At 52.2% G+C, this 20,845-nt stretch overlaps 2 protein-coding genes across 2 annotated transcripts; both read right to left on the bottom strand.

Moving 5' to 3' along the window:
- Positions 1-262: 262 nt before the first annotated feature.
- Positions 263-12,329, bottom strand: LOC308045835 (protocadherin alpha-3-like; the record flags this gene model as incomplete). Its single annotated transcript, XM_080353344.1, has 3 exons — positions 263-337; positions 7,675-10,284; positions 12,258-12,329. The coding sequence occupies 3 exons, from the start codon at positions 12,327-12,329 to the stop codon at positions 263-265; spliced, it is 2,757 nt and encodes a 918-aa protein (XP_080209470.1).
- Positions 12,330-15,272: 2,943 nt separating this feature from the next.
- Positions 15,273-18,089, bottom strand: LOC308045834 (protocadherin alpha-2-like; the record flags this gene model as incomplete). Its single annotated transcript, XM_080353343.1, has 1 exon — positions 15,273-18,089. The coding sequence occupies one exon, from the start codon at positions 18,087-18,089 to the stop codon at positions 15,273-15,275; it is 2,817 nt and encodes a 938-aa protein (XP_080209469.1).
- Between the last annotated feature and the right edge of the window lie 2,756 nt (positions 18,090-20,845).

Below are 20,845 nucleotides of genomic sequence, written 5' to 3'. Positions count from 1 at the left end.
TCGTTTTCCTCCTTTATCTTTCTCCCTCGTCAGTCGTCTGTATTTGTTCCTTTCTCTCGGCTGAGCTTTTCATCTTCTGTACTCTCTTCTCTTTTCCCCGTGTCCTCCTTTGCCCTTTTTCCATATTTTTTCTGCTTTCTTATGTTTTGTTTTGTTTTGTTTTTATTCTTTATTCTTCTGGTTTTTATCCTTCTTCTCTTCTCTCTCGCTCTGCCTTGATCGATTCTTTTCTCCCATTTTCCTACTCTTTCCATCCTTCTCTTTACGCCCCTCGCAGCTCCCAGTCGCCTCCGCAGGCGGAAACCGTGAGATTCGGCGACAACAGCCCGGACATCAGCTGAGATTACCGGACAATTACCGGACATCAGCTGGGAAGAACGGTGTGCTAACCAAGAGGGGGGCTCTTAGGGACCAGCTGCATCTAGATGGAGCGCCGGTGAGTGCTGCTCATCTCCTTTTTCGTCTCTTATTTCCCTCCTTTGTCTTCTTTCTTTCTTCCTTACTTCCATGTTACTTGCATAGAGCCCTTTATTTTTTCCTTTCCCTCTTAATTTCCTTCTGCTATTCTTTGTAGTTGGTTTTTGTTTCGTTTTGTTTTACTTTATTTCCCTTTCCTTGTTACCTTTCCTTATGTCTTCTCTTTACTTTTCAGTCCTTTCTTTGCCTCCTCTTCAGTTTTTATTCTTGTGTATTCAGCTCTTCTTTCCTTTACCAAATTGTTTTTAAAACACCTACACCACACTTGCCATAAAGCATGGAAATGCCTTTTGGTAAGAACTTGCATTCCTCTTCCCTACCACCTTCCATCCCTCTATACAACAACCTTCCCGATTTGCTACAGTCCATGCACCTGCAAATTCCCCTCCCTTAAGGAAAGAGGCTGCACTCTTCAGGCTCCTGTCTTCTTAAGGAGCCAGCAAATAACAGAGCACGGCAATCATATGGCCAAAAAAAACAGCTCTGCTGCATGAGAACAGAATCCACCACCCTCAGAAACACCAGCCCAAGCCCCAAGTACTTGGACATCTAATGAATCAGGCGCCAAAGAGTTCAAACCATGCAGAGGAGTCTCTCATTCAGGAACTCAAATCCATCACAGTCCAGCGCAATAACCCTCCAGGAAGGCTGAAAAAGCACAGACCAATCACAGCTCTCAAACACTCTTCTTCTGTCTCGATGAAGAGCTGTTCTTGTGGCCTCATCTCCTACGTGCCTAATGAAAAGTCAAGCTCTTGTTTTTCTTTTCAGGCATGCACTGCCAGAACAACACACCAAGAACTTCCGTACCCAGGGGCATCACTCCCTTCAGAATGCCTCTCACTCATTAGCATGATCCACTCATCACACAGTGAAACAAAAGCCACCAAGGTAACCCCACAGCACTTCCGCTGAGAACACTGGATGCCCTACACATCTACTCCAAGAAATGCATTAAGGTTCCTCCTCCATCCGTGCTGCTGCCACCGTCTCAGCAGGAAAGGAACGTGAGCAGGCAATGGTGCTTTGCTGCTTCAAACCCACAGTCATTTCAATCAAGGCAATATTCTGTTGATCCAGCATGAAGATACCACAAAAGCACGGGAACAAAAGGACATCAGTCTCTTAAACACATCCTCTCTAATGAGCAACTTACCTGTAGTACCACTGGTTGCTTCTTCAGAATAAAAAAGAAACTATTTAGGAATAGAAGAATTGGTTTTAAAGGACATTTTCCCTTAATACTATTAATATCAACAATTTCAGGTGATACTGGACAGAAAAAAAGTTAGTTACATTCTCCAAAAGCTTTCAAAATGCTGGACACCGTGTAGTGCTCCCTCATGCTCTTCTATCAAAAGGGAAGCTGGTGACACTTTGTCAACATCAGGCTCAGCTCCGGAAAGTGGAAGAACCTTCCACCACACAGACTAACACCCAAAAACATGCAGCCTGACAGCTGCCAAAATCCCAGCATCTGCGTCTCATTGACTGTAACCAGCACATTGCCAATGTGAGAGAAGACAAAAAAAATGAGTGGGTGTTTTTGCTAAGAGAAAAAACAAAAACCAAAGGAACGTATTCAGCTGTGCCAAAACACAGGTTTGCCAACATCTTGAATATGCAGAGCACATCTTCCGCTCCCTAGCAAAACTAAGACCAGAGTAGTGACTTCTGTCTGGCCAACAACATTCCACATCAAAAGCAAGAAATTTAAGGCATGTATGTCAATTACTTTCAAAAGCAATATTACAACACAGAACATCAGGAAAGGAGGATATGCCAAACTTCTGGAGGTCTCAAGAAGATCCCAGGAGAGCAGCCCTGTGCACTGAAACTCTTCCCAAGGTTTTCTACTGGCATCCTCTCCTGTGCCATGGGAACAGCATCTGCACAGCTAAGCAGACATTATCCAGTGCTTCTGCAGTGACACAGACTGTGTTCTGCCCAGCATCTCCACTTCCCTCAGGCAACACTCTTCCACAAACAAAATCATTCTCCAAGTGACACATGCCCAGACTCTACTCAGTGCCACATAGAGCCATCACTGACACAATATCCAGACATTGCTCCACCACAAGAACATGTCCCAGCTCTAAACCCCACACTGCACGTGACCCACATCTTCACCTTCCCTTGTGATCAGCCCAAAGAACATATGGACAGATGCAAAGGAATTCACTGCCTGACAGACCCATCCCAGATTCAGGAACTTCACCCTAAATACTTTGTGTCTTCTCAGCAATCACAGGTGGAAACACCACAGAGCTGCATGTTAAAGTTCTATAAGATTCTGTGATTAGAGCTGTGACAGCTGTGATCCCAGTCCACGTGGATTTTATTCTTCAAGAGGACCACAACAAATGCCAAAGTGCAAGCACAATCACAAGGTCATTCGGGTGGGAGAATTTGTACCAGAGCTGGGCTGTTCTGCAGGGCTTGGTGTGTATGTGCACATATGAAAATTAACCATGTGTGACAACAGGACACACCATCCAACACTCCATGCCCATCCTACCTCATGCTTTCCTCTAGGCATCCTCCATTCCCCACTCTGGGACATGCACTCTCAAGACAAGCAATTCATCTCCCATTCTTGTCTTATGACATGGCTCATGATCTTCCCAAGGATTTCCAATTCACACAGATAACCCTTCCCACTGCTCAAGGTAACACTTCACATCAGTGTGCCATTGTCATATTCGTCTCTGTGATGTACCACAGTTCCCTTTCCCATCTCAGGGCTCACTGCAGCTTTTGTAGACCCTTTCATTGATAAGAACACTACAGAAAAGAACACAGATGGTATAATAGAGGCAATGTCATCCAGACTCTCTGCAGGAGACCCTTCATGGTTTGCAATGCTTCAGCTATCTCAGAGGGAAATGTTATGCACTGGGGAGCTTAACTATTTCTAAAGGTGATGTTGGGACAGCTCTAAACGGCAAGGGCACCACTTTCATTCTGTGAGATAACAGCGAAAATTTTGATGAGCACAGTACTGGAATGGATTATATGAACTGTGAAGGACAATTTGTTTTGCAGTTTTGTTTGTTTGGGTTTTTAGGGTTCTTTCTCCAACTGAACATTTCTGGGTCTTCATATACCTCAAAAAAGAGATATTCTTCCTGCCTCATTTTCCACCTGCACACTGAATGGCAAGCTCTTGCTTTTCCTTTCAGGCAGGCACGCACTGCCAGAACAACGTGGCAAGAACTGCCGTACCCATGGGCATTAATCCCCGTGGAACACCTATCCTTCTTTAACATGAGCCACGGATCATACAGCCAAGTAAAAGCCACAAAGGTAACACTACAGCATTTTCGCTAAGAACAGTCCCATTGTCCTGATGTCCTGGCTGATGTAGGTGCCAAACCCCTCTCCATGCTTTTTCAAGAGTCATGTCAGTCAGGTGAAGTCCATGGTGACTGGAAAAAGGAAAACATTTCACCCATTTTTAAAAAGGGTAGAAAGGAGGATCCTGGAAACTACCAACCTCTCAGCCTCACCTCTGTGCCTGGGAGGACCGTGCAACAGATCCTCCTAGAAGCTGTGCTGAGGCACATGGAGGACAGGGAGGTGATTCGAGGCAGCAGCAGGGCTTCAAAAGGTCAAGTCTTGCCTGGCCAAACTAGTGGATTTCTATGATAGAGTGACTACATCAGTGGACAAGGGAAGAGCTGTCATCAGTCTGGACTTCTGTAAGGCCTTTGATGTCTCCCACAACATCCTTGTCCCCCACAACATCCTTCTCTCTGCATTGAGAAGATACAGATTTGCTGGATGGGTGGATGAGGAACTGGCTGGATCATCGCATCCAGAGGGTAGAGGTCAACGGCTCAATCTCCAGGTGGAGATCAGTGAGGAATGGTGACCCTCAGGGATCCGTATGTCCCACATCTGAGGGACAGAATGTGATTCAGAAAGACCTGGACAAGCTCAAGAAGTGAGCTAATGCAAAATTCCTGCGGTTCAAAAGGGCTACATGCAAAGGCCTGCACCTGGGTCAGGGCAACCCCTGGTATCAATACAGGCTGGGGGATGAAAGGATGGAGAGCAGCCCTGTGGAGAAGGACTTGGAGGTCCTGGACACAAGCTGACTATGCGCACTCACAGTCCTGAAAGCCCAGTATATCCTGGGCTGCATCAGAAGAAGTGTGGTCAGCAGTTCGAGAGAGGTGATTCTGCCCCTCTACTCCACTTTGGTGAAACCCCACCTGGAGTACTGTGTCCAGCTCTGGAGTCCTCAGCCCAGGAAAGACATGGACCTGTTGGAGCACGTCCAGAGAAGGCCACAAAAATTATCAGAGGGATGGAAGACCTCTCCTGTGAGGAAAGGCTGAGAGAGCTGAGGTTGTTGACCCTGCAGAAGTGAAGGCTCTGGGGAGACTTTATTCCTGCCTTTCAACACCTAAAGGGTGCTTATAAGAAAGACGGGGACAGATTTTTCAATAGGGTCTGTAGTGATTGGACAAGGAGTGATGGCTTTTAATTAAAAGGAGGGGAGATTTAGACTATCTTTAAGGAAGACATTTCTTACTATGAGGGTGGTGAAACACTGGCCCAGGTTGCCATCTCCCATCCCTGGAGACATTCAAGGCCAGGCTGGACTGGGGTGTGAGGATATGCGGAATTTCTGGAGGTCCTCAGAGGATCCCAGGCAAGTAGCACTGTGCACAGGGACACTGCTTGAGATTTTCTACTACCATCCTGTCTTTCATGCTGTGAGAAATGAGATCAGCTAAACAGATGTTCTCTACTTCTCCCCCAATGACACAAACCACGTTCTACCCAGCATCTCCATTTCCATCAGGCAACACTCCTCCCTGCTCAAGGTCATCCTCCAAGTGCCACATGCCCAGGCCCTACTCAGTGCCATGTGGAGCCATCACTACCAAAATACACAAACATTGCTCCACCACAAGAACATGCTCCAGCTCTCAACACCTCTCTCTGCACAAGGCACTGTCTCTGGTGGGAGACAATCATAAGCTCAAAAAATACTGTGGGCACTTCAATACCACACACTGTCTCAAGATTCAGGACTCCAACTCCAGATCCTTGTGAGTCTGATAAAGGTTCCTCGGCAAGAACATTCCATAGCCAACCTGCCCCATGCTTTCCCCTAGGCATCCTCCATTGCTCACTCTGGGACATGTGTTCTCAAGACAAGCACATCTGCTCCCATTCTTCTTCTTACAATATGGCCCATCATCTACCCAAAGATTTCCAGTTCCCACAGTCAAGTCTTCCCACTGTTCAACGTCACCCATCACTGCAGGTGATGTCCATGCCACATTCATCTCTGTGCCATGCCACAGTTTCCTTTCCAACTTCAAGGCTCAATCCAACTTCGCAGACCCTTCCCAGCAATGAGAGCACCATAAAAAACGTACAGATATAGAAGCATAGAATGTCCTGAATTGTAAGGGACCCACAAGGATCATCAAGTCCAACTTCTGTCCCTGCATATGACAAGCCCACAGTTCACACCGTGTGTCTGAGGGTATTGTGCAGTCTCTTCTTGAACACTGTCAGGCTTGGGGCCATGACACCTCCCTGGGGAGCCTGTTCCAGTGCTCCAGCACCCCTTGAGTGAAGAACCTTTTCCTAGTGTCCTACCTAAACCTCCCCTGGCACATCTTCCTGCCCTTCTCTCAGGTTCTGTCATTGGTCACTAAAGAGAAGAGTTCAGTGCCTGTCTCCTTCCATTGTGAGGAAGCTGTAGCCACCATGAGGTCTCTCCTCTCAGTCTCCTCCAGCCTGAACAAACCAAGTGACTTTAGTGACCCCTCATACAGCTTCCTCTCCAAACCCTTCACCAACTTGGTAACCCAGGACACGGTTGGCCTCTTGGCTGCCAGGGCACACTGTTGGCTCATGTTCAACTTGCCATCAACCAGATGTTGACCAGGGATTGTCCATAACTGCTGCTGGATGCAACAACACCTTTCTTTAGTTCTCCTCAATAAGAACATACTGAGGAGCTCCAGCAAGGACGTCAAGGCAAATGGTATCATACACATGGTGTCCAGCAGACTCTCTACAGCTGACACTTAAGGTGTGACAATGCTTCAGCAACTTCAAAGGAAAATGTTACAGACCTGAAAGCAACACTCTTTGTACAAGTCATTTTTGGAAAAATCTAATGGCAATGGGCAGTGATTTCATTCAGTGAGAGACCAACCCATATGTTGACAAAGATATCAATCTTGCGGATAGTATCTACTGTACTGCAGAATTTCCATGAGATATTATGTTGTTGTTGTTGAAAGGACCATTTCCAGAGAACTGGTAATGGTGTTGCTGCTAATGCAAATATTGAAAGAGTATCAAAACAAGTTAGTGTTCATCAAGCCACCTGTCCAGCCAGAAACTCAAGTTCAAAACACAGGCAGGAGAGTGGAAGAAGAAAAAGAAAAATCCTGTTTCTTACACTTGCATTGGGTCACACTCCTGTCTCTAACCACTTTATACTACTAACTATGGTTACAAAATAATTGGAAAAAAAAAACTGGAAAACTCCCCAATGTCCTCGGTACTTTCTAATGATGGTGTTGGAGCCAAACAAAAAGAAGAACTTACACCATGGGGAGATAAAATCTTTGAGAACTCCCAATTGGCCCTACTCTCTCTTACAGAGAAGAATGAAAGGAGGACAAAGAAACCACAGCTGATAACCCCACCACGGTCAGAACTCAGCAAAGGTAATAAGCAGTAAATAGTCCTTGCGGTCCTGTCAGCTTCAGAACCTGTGTGTCTTCCTCTAAGCAAGGTAGGGTGGAAATACTACACATCATGAAGCAAGACCATCTCAAAAGCCCACGTTGTGGTACCTCTCATCACAATCCGCAGTGATTTCATTCGATGGGAGAACAACTCACACGTACAACAGCAAAACTCACCTGTCAACCCTAACTGCTGCACGACACGGTAATACCTTCCTTAGCTTTCCACAAGAAGCATGAGCCAAGGGGCTCCGGCAAGGACGCCAAGGAAGTTGAAAAGGTCCCTTTTACATCCTTAACCACCTGACACGTGTGGGCCCGGGGACTCAGCTCGGTTCCCACCACTGGCAGCTCAGGGAGTGTGGGAGAAGGACCAGAAGAGGGAGAAGAGCGAAGGGGGGTAGAAAGGCAAGAAGGAGAATAGGGAGTTGGGGAAGGGGTGAGAAGCAAGACAATGGGGGACACTGACCGTGTCCAGGAGAGCGGGCGGCTCCGGCTGCGTCTCCTTCGCCGCGGGGCCGGGCGGCGGCGGGAAGTTGGGGCTGAAAACCATCAGGTCGCTCTTGCCCGCGCCGTCCGCCACGCACAGGCTCCGGCTCTGGCGCTGCGAGTACGACCAGCTCCCCACTTCGCTGGCGCACACCAGCGTCGCCGGCCCGGGCCCCGACAGCACGCCCGCCCGCGGCGCCCACCGCGACGCCCCGTACAGCACCACCGCCAGCAGGAACAGGCTCGACACCGCGCAGATGGCCGCCACCAGCCACACGTTCGTCGTCGCCGCCGCTCCTGTCGCGGCCGCGCCGCCCTCCGCCGGACGCAGCCCCGCCCCAAATGACGACGACGAGCCCGCGGCCGCCAGCGCCGCCTCGGCGCCCTCCACCAGCGACACGCTCAGCGTGGCCGTGGCCGAGCGCGCCGGCTCCCCGTGGTCCCGCACCACGATCACCAGCCTGTGCCGCGGGCCGTCCGCCTCCTCCAGCGCCCGCGCCGTGCTCACCTCGCCGCTGTACAGCCCCACGCGGAACGGGCCCTTCCCCCGCGGCTCCCACAGCTCGTAGCGCAGCCACGCGTTGTAGCCCGAGTCCGCGTCCACCGCGCGGATCTTCGCCACCACCTGCCCCGCCGGCGCCGCCCACGCCGCCCACGCCCACAGCGCCCCCGTTTCGCCAGCCGTCCCGGGCCCCGGCCCGCCGCTTCCAGCCGGCAGCAGCGCCGGCGCGTTGTCGTTCTCGTCCACCACGAACAGCTGCACCGTGGCGTTGCCGCACAGCGGCGGCTCCCCCGCGTCCACCGCCCGCACCTCGAACTGCAGCACCTGCACCTCCTCGTAGTCCAACGGCTGCAGCGCCCACAGACGCCCGCTCTCCGCGTCCACTGACACGTAGCTCGACGCCGGGCGCCACCCCCCGCCCGCCGACGCGACACCGCCCACGCCGCCCTCCCACACCGAGTACCGCACGCGCCCGTTGGCCGCCTCGTCCGGGTCCCGCGCCCACAGACGCGCCAGCTCCGCGCCCGCCGCGTTGTTCTCCCGCGCCAGCACCGTGTACACCGCCTGCGCGAACGCCGGCGCGTTGTCGTTCACGTCCGACACCGGCACCCGCAGCCCGCGACGCCCGCGCAGCGACGGCGACCCGCCGTCCTCCGCCCGCACCTCCACCTCGTACTCTGACACCCGCTCGCGGTCCAGCGCCTCCCGCAGCACCAGCGAGTACAATCCCGCGAACGTCGACTCCAGCCCGAACGGCGCCGCCGGCCACACCGCGCAGCGCACACGACCGTTCGGCCCCGAGTCCCGGTCCGACACACTCAGCAGCGCCACCACCGTCCCCACCGACGCGTCCTCCGGCACCGGCACCGACAGCGACGTCACCCACACCTCCGGAGCGTTGTCGTTCACGTCCAGCACCTCCAGCTCCACGCTGCAGTGACCCGACAGCGGTGCCCACCCCTTGTCTCTCGCTTCGATTTGCAACTCATGTAAATGAACATCTTCAAAGTCAAGGGCACCTGTCAGTCTGATCTCGCCGGTCTTCGGATCAATTCTGAATAGATCGGTGTTACCAACAGGAACTGAACTGACGATGCTGTAAGAGAACTCTTTATTGAGGCCCTCATCCGGATCCGTGGCATTCAGTCGCGCCACCAGAGTCCCCTCTACAGCGCTCTCCAGCAGCTGCACTTTATAGACGGACTGGTTGAACTGGGGCGCGTTGTCGTTCACGTCCAGCACCGAGATCACCAGCTCCATTGTGCCCGTCAGAGACAGTCGGCCCCCGTCACTCGCCGTCAGCACCAACCGGTGCACAGGCAGCGTCTCACGGTCTAGAGATTTCGCGAGCACCAGGAACAGAGATTTCCTATTATCATCAGAGGATTTAACATCTAAAGTAAAGTACTCGGTAGGGCTGACTGCATAGGAGAGATGCGCGTTGACGCCGATATCTGCATCCGACGCACCCTCCAGAGGGAACCGAGATCCCGGAGGAATGTTTTCCGATAAACTGAGGTTTTTCCGGGCGGCGGGGAAGAGCGGGGCGTTGTCGTTGATGTCGGTGACCTCCAGCTCCACGTGGAACACGCGCAGCGGCCGCTCCACCAGCACCTCCAGGCGCAGGGCGCACGGCGCGCGCTTCCCGCACAGCTCCTCCCGGTCCAGCCGCGAGCTCACCACCAGCGCCCCGCTCGCCCCGCTCACCTCCACGCTCGCCCGCCGGCCCTGCGACACCAGCCGCAGCCGCCGCGCCTCCGCCTCGCCCGCCTCCAGGCCCAGGTCCTGCGCCAGACGCCCCACCACCGTCCCGGCCTTGGCTTCCTCCGGCACCGAGTACCGCACCTGCCCGCCAACCAGCGCCCAGGCCGCCTGCAGCACCAGCACACGCACCACGGGCCCCCAACACACGCACATCGCTGCCACCGCCGCCGCCGCCGCCACCCGCCCGGGCCCCGCACGGCTCCCCGCCGCCGCCCGGACGCACCGGCTCTCCTGCCCGCCCCGCGCCGCCCCCCCGCGCTCACAGCCGGGCTCTTCGCCGCACCGGGGCGGAGCCGCCGAGACGCTCGGCCGCCGTTTCTGAGCCTGCAGCGACACCGTGTGTTGCTCCGCCGCCGCACACTCTCCCACCTTTGGTTTTCGATGATTTAGTTTCTGTCGCTTTCCTTTAAATATTTTTCTTCGTTGTTTTTTGTTGTGGTTTTTTATTATTATTATTATTTAGCTTCCCTGACTTCCTTCTTCCTTTTCTATCTTCATTCTCCTCTACCTTCCTTTTCTTCGTGTCCTTCTTTTCGTTGTGTCCCTGCTATGCCGTGTTCTTTACACCCCTTTCCTGTCCGTTTCCCTCCTGCCTTCTTTTACCCACCCTCGCATCTCATCAGTTGCCTCCGCCCCCGCGGCGGAGACCGTCAAAGGCGGACCATCAGAGTTAATTACGGGACATCAATTCCGGATAGCGGTACTCTAACCGAGGCGGAGGCTGTTAAGGACCAGCTTTCTTCGGAGTCTAGAGGCAATGTCAGTGCATTCTGATAATCTCGTATTTCCTTCCCCGCTACCTTCCTGCCTTCTTCTCTCTTCCCTGTCCTGCTCTTTCCTTCTCTTCTTCCTTCTTTGCCTCTTCCTTGTCTCCTTTACCAACATATTTTCTATGTGACTACCTCACTCGCCGTGGAGAAGAGATATGCCCTCATTCGTCTTACTCAGCACTTCTTATCAAGCCTTGCAAAGTGTCACTGAGTACCAAGGATGCCGAGGTCCTCAAATCCATTCAGCATGGAGAGATAACGTTGGTGCATGCTGGTAATCTCCTCTATCATTCATTCATTTGTTCTTTTCTTTCCTTTATTTTATTTTTTTCCTTTCCTTTATTTCTTACTTGCTTGCTTTTTCTCTGCATACATGCCTTCTTTTCCTACTTCCTTTCTCCTTCGTTTTTTTTTGTTTGTTTTTTTGTTGTTGTTTGGGTTTTTTTGCTTTAGTCCTCTCTTTCTTTTCCCTTTTCTCTTTCTGCTCTTTCTCTTCCTTTTTCTTTCATGGTTTGGCCTTCCATATCCTTCCCCCTCTTTCTCTTCTGCCACCATCATTGTGTCTTCTTTCATTTACCACATTTACCAAAAGATTTTCCACGTGACTATACCATACTTACCATGAAGCATGAAAACGTCCTATGGCAAGAGCTCTCATTCCCATTCCCTTATGCTTCCCACGCCTCCAGCTGGGGAACAACATTCTTCCATTCATCCAGTCTATGCAAGACAGACAGACTGCAACTTCACCTCCCCTACGCTTCTCTTCTGGAAGTAAACCACTCTCTTCCACCTCCAGTCCACTCAAGAACCTAGCAAATAACAGAGCAAGGCAATCGTGGCTCTGCCACATCAGAGCAGGATCCACTACCCTCGGAAGCACAAGCCCAAGACCCAGGTACTCGGACATCTGTGCAAAAAGTCTCCAATTAGTCCAAACAATGCAGGGGACTCTCTCATTTCTGAACCCATCACAACCCAGAACAACAATCCTCCACAAAGACTGAAAACGCACAGGGCAGCCACAGCTCCCGAGCACTCTTCACGTGCCTCGAAGAAGAGTTGTTCTTCTGGCCTCATTTTCCACTTGAATGCTAAAATCAAGCTCTTGCTTTCCCTTTCAGGCAGGCATGCAATGCAGGAACAACACACCAAGAGCCTCAGTATCCAGGAGCAGTAGTCCCCACGGAATACTGCTCCTTCATCAGCATGAGCCACCTGTCACACAGTCAAACGCCACCAAGGTAACACGTTTTCACTGAGAACAACCCCTTGACACCCAACACATCCACTCTGAAAACTCACTGGGGTACCTCCTCTATCCATTAATTGCTGCCACCAGCTCACACTGTGCCTGGAAGCAACAGGAAGGGAACGAGAGCAGGCAGTGGTGCTTTGCTGCTCCAAACCGACAGGTATTACCATCCAGGCAACATTCCAATGATAAAAAATAATGATTCCATGACTGAATAAGAGCAAAATACATCTGTCTCTCAAACACACCTTCCTTAAATTTCATAGTCTTACCTGTAGCATCACTGGTTGCTTCTTCAGAAAAAGAAACATTTTCAGGACAGAAGAATTGCTTCTAAGGGACATTTTCGCTTAACATTTATGCAGAACCTCAACAGAAAGAACTCAAACACCCTGCAAAAGCCTCAAAATTACCGGACAGTGCGCAGTGCTCCCTTCTGCACTTCTATCACAGGGGAAGCAGAAGGGAGGCCTGAAAGCTAAGCATATTCTCTCAACATCAACCTCAATTCAGAAGAGTGGAAAAGGCACCCCCCACACTGATGCTAGTTGGTCCAAAACTCTGCAACCAGAGAGCTGTGAAAATTCTGACATCTGCATCTCACCCACTGTTCCAAACACAATGCAAATGTGAGACAAGAAAAACTATAAGGGTGGGAGATTTTGCTGAGAGAAGAAAACTGAAAGAACCCATTCCATGCATATTGAAACGCAAGGTTTGCCAACCTCTTAAATGTGGAGAGCACTTCTTCCCTTGCCTAGCAGGGGAGATGAGAAGAGACGTGACCAAGAAGGGCTTTAGAGAAGTCAAAGTGATCCGCATTTCAAAAACCTTCTGTTTGACCAACAGCATACCATCTTCAAGAGAAAATTATTAAAGGAGCCTCTGGCAGATGTCTTCACATCACATGGGATTACCACAGAGGACAAAAGGGTGTAATGATGTCCGGAACTTCTAGAGGTCAGATGTGCAGAAATTCTGGAGATCCTGAGACAATCCCAAGCAAGCAGCGCTGCATCAGGCCTCTTCTAAAGCTTTTCTACTGGCATCCTGTATCCTACACCATGGAAAGTATCTCCAGCTAAGCAGACATTATCCAGTGTTTCTGCAGTGACACAGACTGTATTCTACCCAGCATCTCCATTTCACTCAGACAACACTCTTTGCTACTCACTGTCACTCTCCAAGTGACACATGCCCAGACCCTAGTTGTTGCCACTTGAAGCATCACTGCCACAATACCCAGACCTTGTTCTACAACAAGAACATGTCCCAGCACTAAACCCCAACCTTAGCATGGCCCAGGTCTTTGCACATCCTCACCTTTCCTCGTGATCAGCACGAAGAACATATGAATGGATGCAAAGGTATTCACTGTCTGGCAGACTCTTCCCAGGTGCCTGAACTTCACCCTAAATATTTTGTAGCTTCTCAGCAATCTTAGATGGAAACATCGTAGTGCTGTATGTTACAGTTCTTAGAGATTCTGTGATTAGAGTTATGACAGCTCAAATCCCAGACTGCTGATTTCATTATTTAAAAAGAACACACCAAACGTCAAGGCACAAGTGCATTCACAGTATCAGCTGGGTGGGAAAATTTATACCACACAGAACCAGAGCTGGGCTGCTCTGCAGGGCTTGGCACGTATATGCACGTATCAGAACATGTGTAACAGGACACAGCATTTCTACTGAAGACAACTGTACAAGTGCACAAGTAGGGGAAGTCAAGAGCACAAAGATCACACCCACCTCCTCATATCCCCTTAAAAATCCTGCTTGAGGAGAAAGGAACCATCAAGGCAAGACAAATAGCTGTGGAACCTCCAGTACATGATCACCGTTGCACAAGGACTGCAGATTGAAGCACTACTTTCCCACAAACTAGATGGGAAAGGTCCATCAGACACTATTCAGCAGGCTGCACCTCACCCCTCTTACAATACATGGCCTACGTCTGGCCAGCAGCACAAGCAACTGTCTCTGATGGGAGGTATTAATGACTTCAAAGAAGATTGTGTGCATTTCAGTAGCACATACTATTTCATGATCAGAAGAACTTGCAACAGCAGATCCATAGAATCTGGTAGTGGATCTTGGGCAAGAAGACCCTGTGCCTATCCTGCCTCATGACTTCCTCTAAGCACCCTCCATTCACCACTCTGGAACTTGTGTTCTCAAGACAAGCAGTTCATCTCTCATTCTTGTCATCTTATGATACAGCCCATGGTCTTCCCAAGGACTGGCTGTTCCCACACACAAGTTCTTCCCACTGCTCTAGGTGACCATTCACATCAAGACATGACCAGGCCCTACTCAGTGTCACTGCCACATTAACATCTGTGACATGCCACAGATTGATTTCCCAGCTCACTCTGGCTTTGTAGACCATTCCCATCAATGAAAGAATCAGAAAAAAACATAAAGACGCTATCATGTACACAGAGTCTGGCAGATGCTCTACAGATGACACTTGATATTTGGAATACGCTTCAGCTATCTCAGATGGAAATGTTTTAGACCTGGAACGGATACTCTTTCTAAAGGTGGTACCAGGACAGCTCCAATGGCAATGAGCTTTGAATTCATAATGTGAGAGAATAACTGAAATGCTGATGATTACACCAATGATATCTACTGCATAGGAGAATTTGGTTGAGGTTTGTTTTTTTTTTTTTCTATTGCTGAAATGAGAAATCCCAGGAATTTATAGAAGTATCGCTGCTGTGCAAATATTCAAAAAGCATCAAAAAAGGCCAGCATCCATCACACCAACTATCCAGCCAGCAACACAAGTTCACAAGCAGAGTGGGGAAGAGGGGAGGAAAAACAACAACAACAACAACAAAGTAAAAGGAAATGCCATTTTCTATCTCCTACCTTGGCTTCCATTCCTCTACTTGAGCACTTTTTGCTTCTACATATGTAATAACACAGTGGCAAAAAGAAATCAGTAAAAGTCCTTCTTGCCTACCTAGTCACCAACAGTAATAAAGCTGTAAATGCAGTCTAGGGGACTGTTATCACCACAGCCTGTGTGACTTGCACTCCTTCAGCAAGCTCGGCTAGAAATGCCACACACCAGCAAGCAAGAGCCCCTTGAAAGCCCATGGCGTGGCACCTCTCACCTCAGAACAGCAATATGTAACCAAGATTCACAACTGCTGCTGGGTGCAACAATACCTTTCTTTACTTCGCCCCCACAGCAAGAGCCCAAGGATCCCGGCAAGGATGCCAGGGCAGATGAAACCGTCCCGTGACAATTCTTAAGCACCTGCCAAGTACCTACAGACCGAGGACCCGGGGGCTCAGCCTGGCTCCCATCACCATAGAACGGGAGAGAAGGGACACAGAGGGGAGAATGGCGAGAGGCGAGAGAAGGAGAAAGAAGCGGAATCCGGCGTCGGGGAAGAGGTGAGAGGCGAAGCAGGGAGGGCCACTGACCGTGTCCAGGAGAGCGGGCGGCTCCGGCTGCGTCTCCTTCGCCGCGGGGCCGGGCGGCGGCGGGAAGTTGGGGCTGAAAACCATCAGATCGCTCTTGCCCGCGCCGTCCGCCACGCACAGGCTCCGGCTCTGGCGCTGCGAGTACGACCAGCTCCCCACTTCGCTGGCGCACACCAGCGTCGCCGGCCCGGGCCCCGACAGCACGCCCGCCCGCGGCGCCCACCGCGACGCCCCGTACAGCACCACCGCCAGCAGGAACAGGCTCGACACCGCGCAGATGGCCACCACCAGCCATACGTTCGTCGTCGCCGCCGCTCCTGTCGCGGTCGCGCCGCCCTCCGCCGGACGCAGCCCCGCCCCAAATGACGACGACGAGCCCGCGGCCGCCAGCGCCGCCTCGGTGCCCTCCACCAGCGACACGCTGAGCGTGGCCGTGGTCGAGCGCGCCGGCTCCCCGTGGTCCCGCACCACGATCACCAGCCTGTGCCGCGGGCCGTCCGCCTCCTCCAGCGCCCGCGCCGTGCTCACCTCGCCGCTGTACAGCCCCACGCGGAACGGGCCCTTCCCCCGCGGCTCCCACAGCTCGTAGCGCAGCCACGCGTTGTAGCCCGAGTCCGCGTCCACCGCGCGGATCTTCGCCACCACCTGCCCCGCCGGCGCCGCCCACGCCGCCCACGCCCACAGCGCCCCCGTTTCGCCAGCCGTCCCGGGCCCCGGCCCGCCGCTTCCAGCCGGCAGCAGCGCCGGCGCGTTGTCGTTCTCGTCCACCACGAACAGCTGCACCGTGGCGTTGCCGCACAGCGGCGGCTCCCCCGCGTCCACTGCCCGCACCTCGAACTGCAGCACCTGCACCTCCTCGTAGTCCAAAGGCTGCAGCGCCCGCAGACGCCCGCTCTCCGCGTCCACCGACACGTAGCTCGACGCCGGACGCCACCCCCCGCCCGCCGACGCGACCCTGCCCACGCCGCCCTCCCACACCGAGTACCGCACGCGCCCGTTGGCCGCCTCGTCCGGGTCCCGCGCCCACAGAAGCGCCAGCTCCGCGCCCGCCGCGTTGTTCTCCCGCGCCAGCACCGTGTACACGGCCTGCGCGAACGCCGGCGCGTTGTCGTTCACGTCCGACACTGGCACCCGCAGCCCGCGACGCCCGTGCAGCGACGGCGACCCGCCGTCCTCCGCCCGCACCTCCACCTCATACTCCGACACCCGCTCGCGGTCCAGCGCCTCCCGCAGCACCAGCGAGTACGACCCCGCGAACGTCGACTCCAGCCCGAACGGCGCCGCCGGCCACACCGCGCAGCGCACACGACCGTTCGCCCCCGAGTCCCGGTCCGACACGCTCAGCAGCGCCACCACCGTCCCCACCGACGCGTCCTCCGGCACCGGCACCGACAGCGACGTCACCCACACCTCCGGAGCGTTGTCGTTCACGTCCAGCACTTCCACCACCACCTTGCAGTGACCCGACAAAGGGGGCGTCCCTCTATCTGTCGCTTCGATTTGTATCTCATATGAACGTACGTCTTCGAAGTCCAGAGCGCCCGTGAGATGGATCTCCCCACTCTTCGGATTTAAAATGAAAAGGTTTCTTCCTTTTGGAGGAAAAATATTGCTCGCTGTGAACGTAATTTCGCCATTGATTCCCACGTCTGGATCCGTGGCGTTCACTCGCATCACGAGCGTCCCCTCTGCAGCGTTCTCCGGCAACTGCACTTTATACACGGTCTGGTTGAACTGGGGCGCGTTGTCGTTCGCGTCCAGCACCGAGATCACCAGCTCCATTGTGCCCGTCAGAGACGGCCGGCCCCCGTCACTCGCCGTCAGCACCAAATGGTGCACAGGCAGCGACTCGCGGTCCAGTGCTTTCGTGAGCACCAGAAACAGGGATTCTCGGTATTCTTCAGCCCTCTGTAAATCCAAACCGAAATGCTCAGTAGGACTGAGTGTATAAGAGAGCTGCGCATTAACTCCGATATCTGCATCCGACGCACCCTCCAGAGGGAATTGAGAACCCGGCACCGTGGTTAATTCCGCGATGCTGAGGTTTTTCCGGGCTGCGGGGAAGAGCGGGGCGTTGTCGTTGATGTCCGTGACCTCCAGCTCCACATGAAACACGCGCAGCGGCCGCTCCACCAGCACCTCCAGGCGCAGGGCGCACGGCGCACTCTTCCCGCACAGCTCCTCCCGGTCCAGCCGCGAGCTCACCACCAGCGCCCCGCTCGCCCCGCTCACCTCCACGCTCGCCCGCCGGCCCTGCGACACCAGCCGCAGCCGCCGCGCCTCCGCCTCGCCCGCCTCCAGGCCCAGGTCCTGCGCCAGACGCCCCACCACCGTCCCGGCCTTGGCTTCCTCCGGCACCGAGTACCGCACCTGCCCGCCGACCAGCGCCCAGGCCGCCTGCACCACCAGCACACGCACCACGGGCCACCACCACACGCCCATCGCTGCTGCCGCCGCCGCCGCCGCGCGCCCGGGTCCCGCACGGCTCCCCGCCGCCGCCCGGACGCACCGGCTCTCCTGCCCGCCCCGCGCCGCCCCCCCGCGCTCACAGCCGGGCTCTCCGCCGCACCGGGGCGGAGCCGCCGAGACGCTCGGCCGCCGTTTCTGAGCCTGCAGCGACACCGTGTGCTGCTCCGCCGCCGCACACGCTCCCACCATCGCACCCTCGCTGCTCAGCTCGTCTCTCGCTCTCCCTTCCCGTCTCCTCTTTTTCTTATTTCTTCCCACTTTCATTTCTTTCTTCCTTGTTTGCTCACTGCTTGTTCGCATAGGTTCTTTTCCTTTCATCTTCTTTTCCTTGCTTTCTCTTTACTACTTTTAAATATTATTTTTCTACTCTTTTTCCTTCTTCTCTTCCTTCTTTCTTTCATCCGTTTTTTCTCCTTTCTTCTTCTCCTTCTTTCCATACCGTTACCTAGTCTATACTCCCTTTTCCTTCTTCCATCCTTGTCTTCACCCTTACCACATCTCGCAGCTCACCCATGCCCGTTGCCGCCGTAGCAGAGACCGTCAAAAGACGGAGGCATCAGAACTTATTCTTGGACATCAGCGCACAAAGCGGTACCATAACCGAGGGAGTTAGGAACCAGCTCCGTTCGGCACCTAGAGATAAACTTGGTGCGTTCTAATAATCTTCTTTACAGGTTCTTCCTTTTTTTAAATCATCGTTGTCATCTTCCTTCCTTAGTTAGTTTCTTGCCTTATGTCGTCCTTCCTTGTTTTATTATTTCTTTTTCCTTCTTCTTTCTTTCCTTCTTTCTCTCCCTCACCTTTTCATATACAGTAAAAGCATAGCTACATGCTAGTATTTAATTTATCGTTTCTTCTTTTCTTTATCTTCTTTCTCTCTATTGCTTGCTTCGTACGTGTTTGCATGTATTTCTATCATTCCCTCCTTCCTTCTCTTCGCTGTCCCCTTACTCCTTCTCTTATCTCTTCACTTCTCCCCTTTACCAGCATGTTTCTTGCATGTCTTTATCACACTCGACATGGAACACGGAGATGCCCTCAGGCAAGAGGTCTTTCCTCTTCCTCACGACTTTTCATCAAGCCTTACACGCTGTCACTTAGTGCCGAGCATGTCAACGTCCTCAACTCCATTAACCATGCAGAGGTAACATCGGTGCATGCTGCTAATCTCCTCTATCATCCCTTCCTTCTCCTTTCTTTCTCCCATCCTTCCATTTTCCTGGCATAGATCCTTTCCTTTCCCTTCTTCCTTTCCTTTCCCTTCTTCCTTTCCTTTCCTCTCCTTTCCTCTCTTTTCCTCTCCTTTCCTCTCCTTTCCTCTCCTTTCCTCTCCTTTCCTCTCCTTTCCTCTCCTTTCCTCTCCTTCTTCATTTTCCTCTCTTTCCCTTTTGACCTCTTTTCTTTTTTCTCTTCCTTCCCTCTTTCCTCCTTCTATTCTTTCTCTTGCATTTTCATTCTGGGTCCAGCCTGCAATATTCTCATGTCCCGTTTGCTTCTGCTTCTGTTCTTATCTCTTATTTTGTTGTTCACGTTGACAAAAATATTTTCCACACGACTACATCACACTGGCCATGAAGCATGGAAATGGCAAGAATTCTCATTCCCCTTCCATTCCACCTTCCATGCCTCCGGAAAGGAGTAACCTTCCAGTTTATGCAGGACACAGACTGCACATTCACTTCGCCCCACCTCTCCTCCGAAGTAAAACCACACTCTTCTGCCTCCAGTACACTCGACGACCCAGCACATAACATAGCTAGGCAATCCACTGGCAAAGAACAGCTCTGCCACATCGCAACAGAACGCATCACGCTCGGAAACACAAGACCAAGACGCAGGTATTTGGACATCTCTACAAACAGGCTCCAATGAGTCCAAACAATGCAGAGGACTCTTTCATTTACCAACTCCAACCCATCACAACCCAGCACAACAATGCTCCATAAAGGCTGAAAATGCACAGGGCAACCATAGCTCCCAAGCTCTCTTCATGTACCTCGAAGAAGAGTTGTTCTTCTGGTCTCATTTTCCACCTGAATGCTAAAATCAAGCTCTTGCTTTCCCTTTCATGCAGGCATGCAATGCAGGAACAACACACCAAGAGCCTCAGTATCCAGGAGCAGTAGTCCTCACGGAATATCTCTCCTTCCTCAGCATGAGCCACCTGTCACACAGCCAAACACCACCAAGGTAACACGTTTTCACTGAGAACAACCCCTTGACACCCAACACATCCACTCTGAAAACTCACTGGGGTCCCTCCTCTACCCATAATTCCTGCCACCAGCTCACACTGTGCCTGGAAGCAACAGGAAGGGAACGAGAGCAGGCAGTGGTGCTTTGCTGCTCCAAACCTACAGGTATTACCATCCAGGTAACATTGCAATGATAAAAAATAATGATTCCATGACTGAATAAGAGTAAAACACATCTCTCTCAAACATACCTTCCTTAAATATCATAGTCTTACCTGTAGCATCTTCAGAAAAAGAAACATTTTCAGGACAGAAGAATTGCTTCTAAGGGACATTTTCGCTTAACATTTATGTAGAACCTCAACAGAAAGAACTCAAACACCCTGCAAAAGCCTCAAAATTACTGGACAGTGCACAGTGCTCCCTTATGCACTTCTATCACAGGGGAAGCAGAAGGGAGACCTGAAGGCTAAGGATATTCTCTCAACATCAACCTCAATTCAGAAGAGCAGAAAAGCCACTCCCCACACTGATGCCAGTTGGTCCAAAACTCTGCAACCAGACAGCTGTGAAAATTCTGACGTCGGCATCTCACACACTATTCCAAACACAATGCAAATGTGAGACAAGAAAAACCATAAGGGTGGGAGATTTTGCTGAGAGGAGAAAGCTGAAAGAACCCATTCCATGCATATCGAAGTGCAAGGTTTGCCAACATCTTAGATGTGGAGAGCACTTCTTCCCTTGCCT

This window comes from Nesoenas mayeri (assembly GCF_963082525.1).
Source record: "Nesoenas mayeri genome assembly, chromosome: 14".
In the NCBI taxonomy this organism is placed as follows: domain Eukaryota; kingdom Metazoa; phylum Chordata; class Aves; order Columbiformes; family Columbidae; genus Nesoenas; species Nesoenas mayeri.
This window is presented reverse-complemented; position numbering and strand designations above follow the sequence as displayed.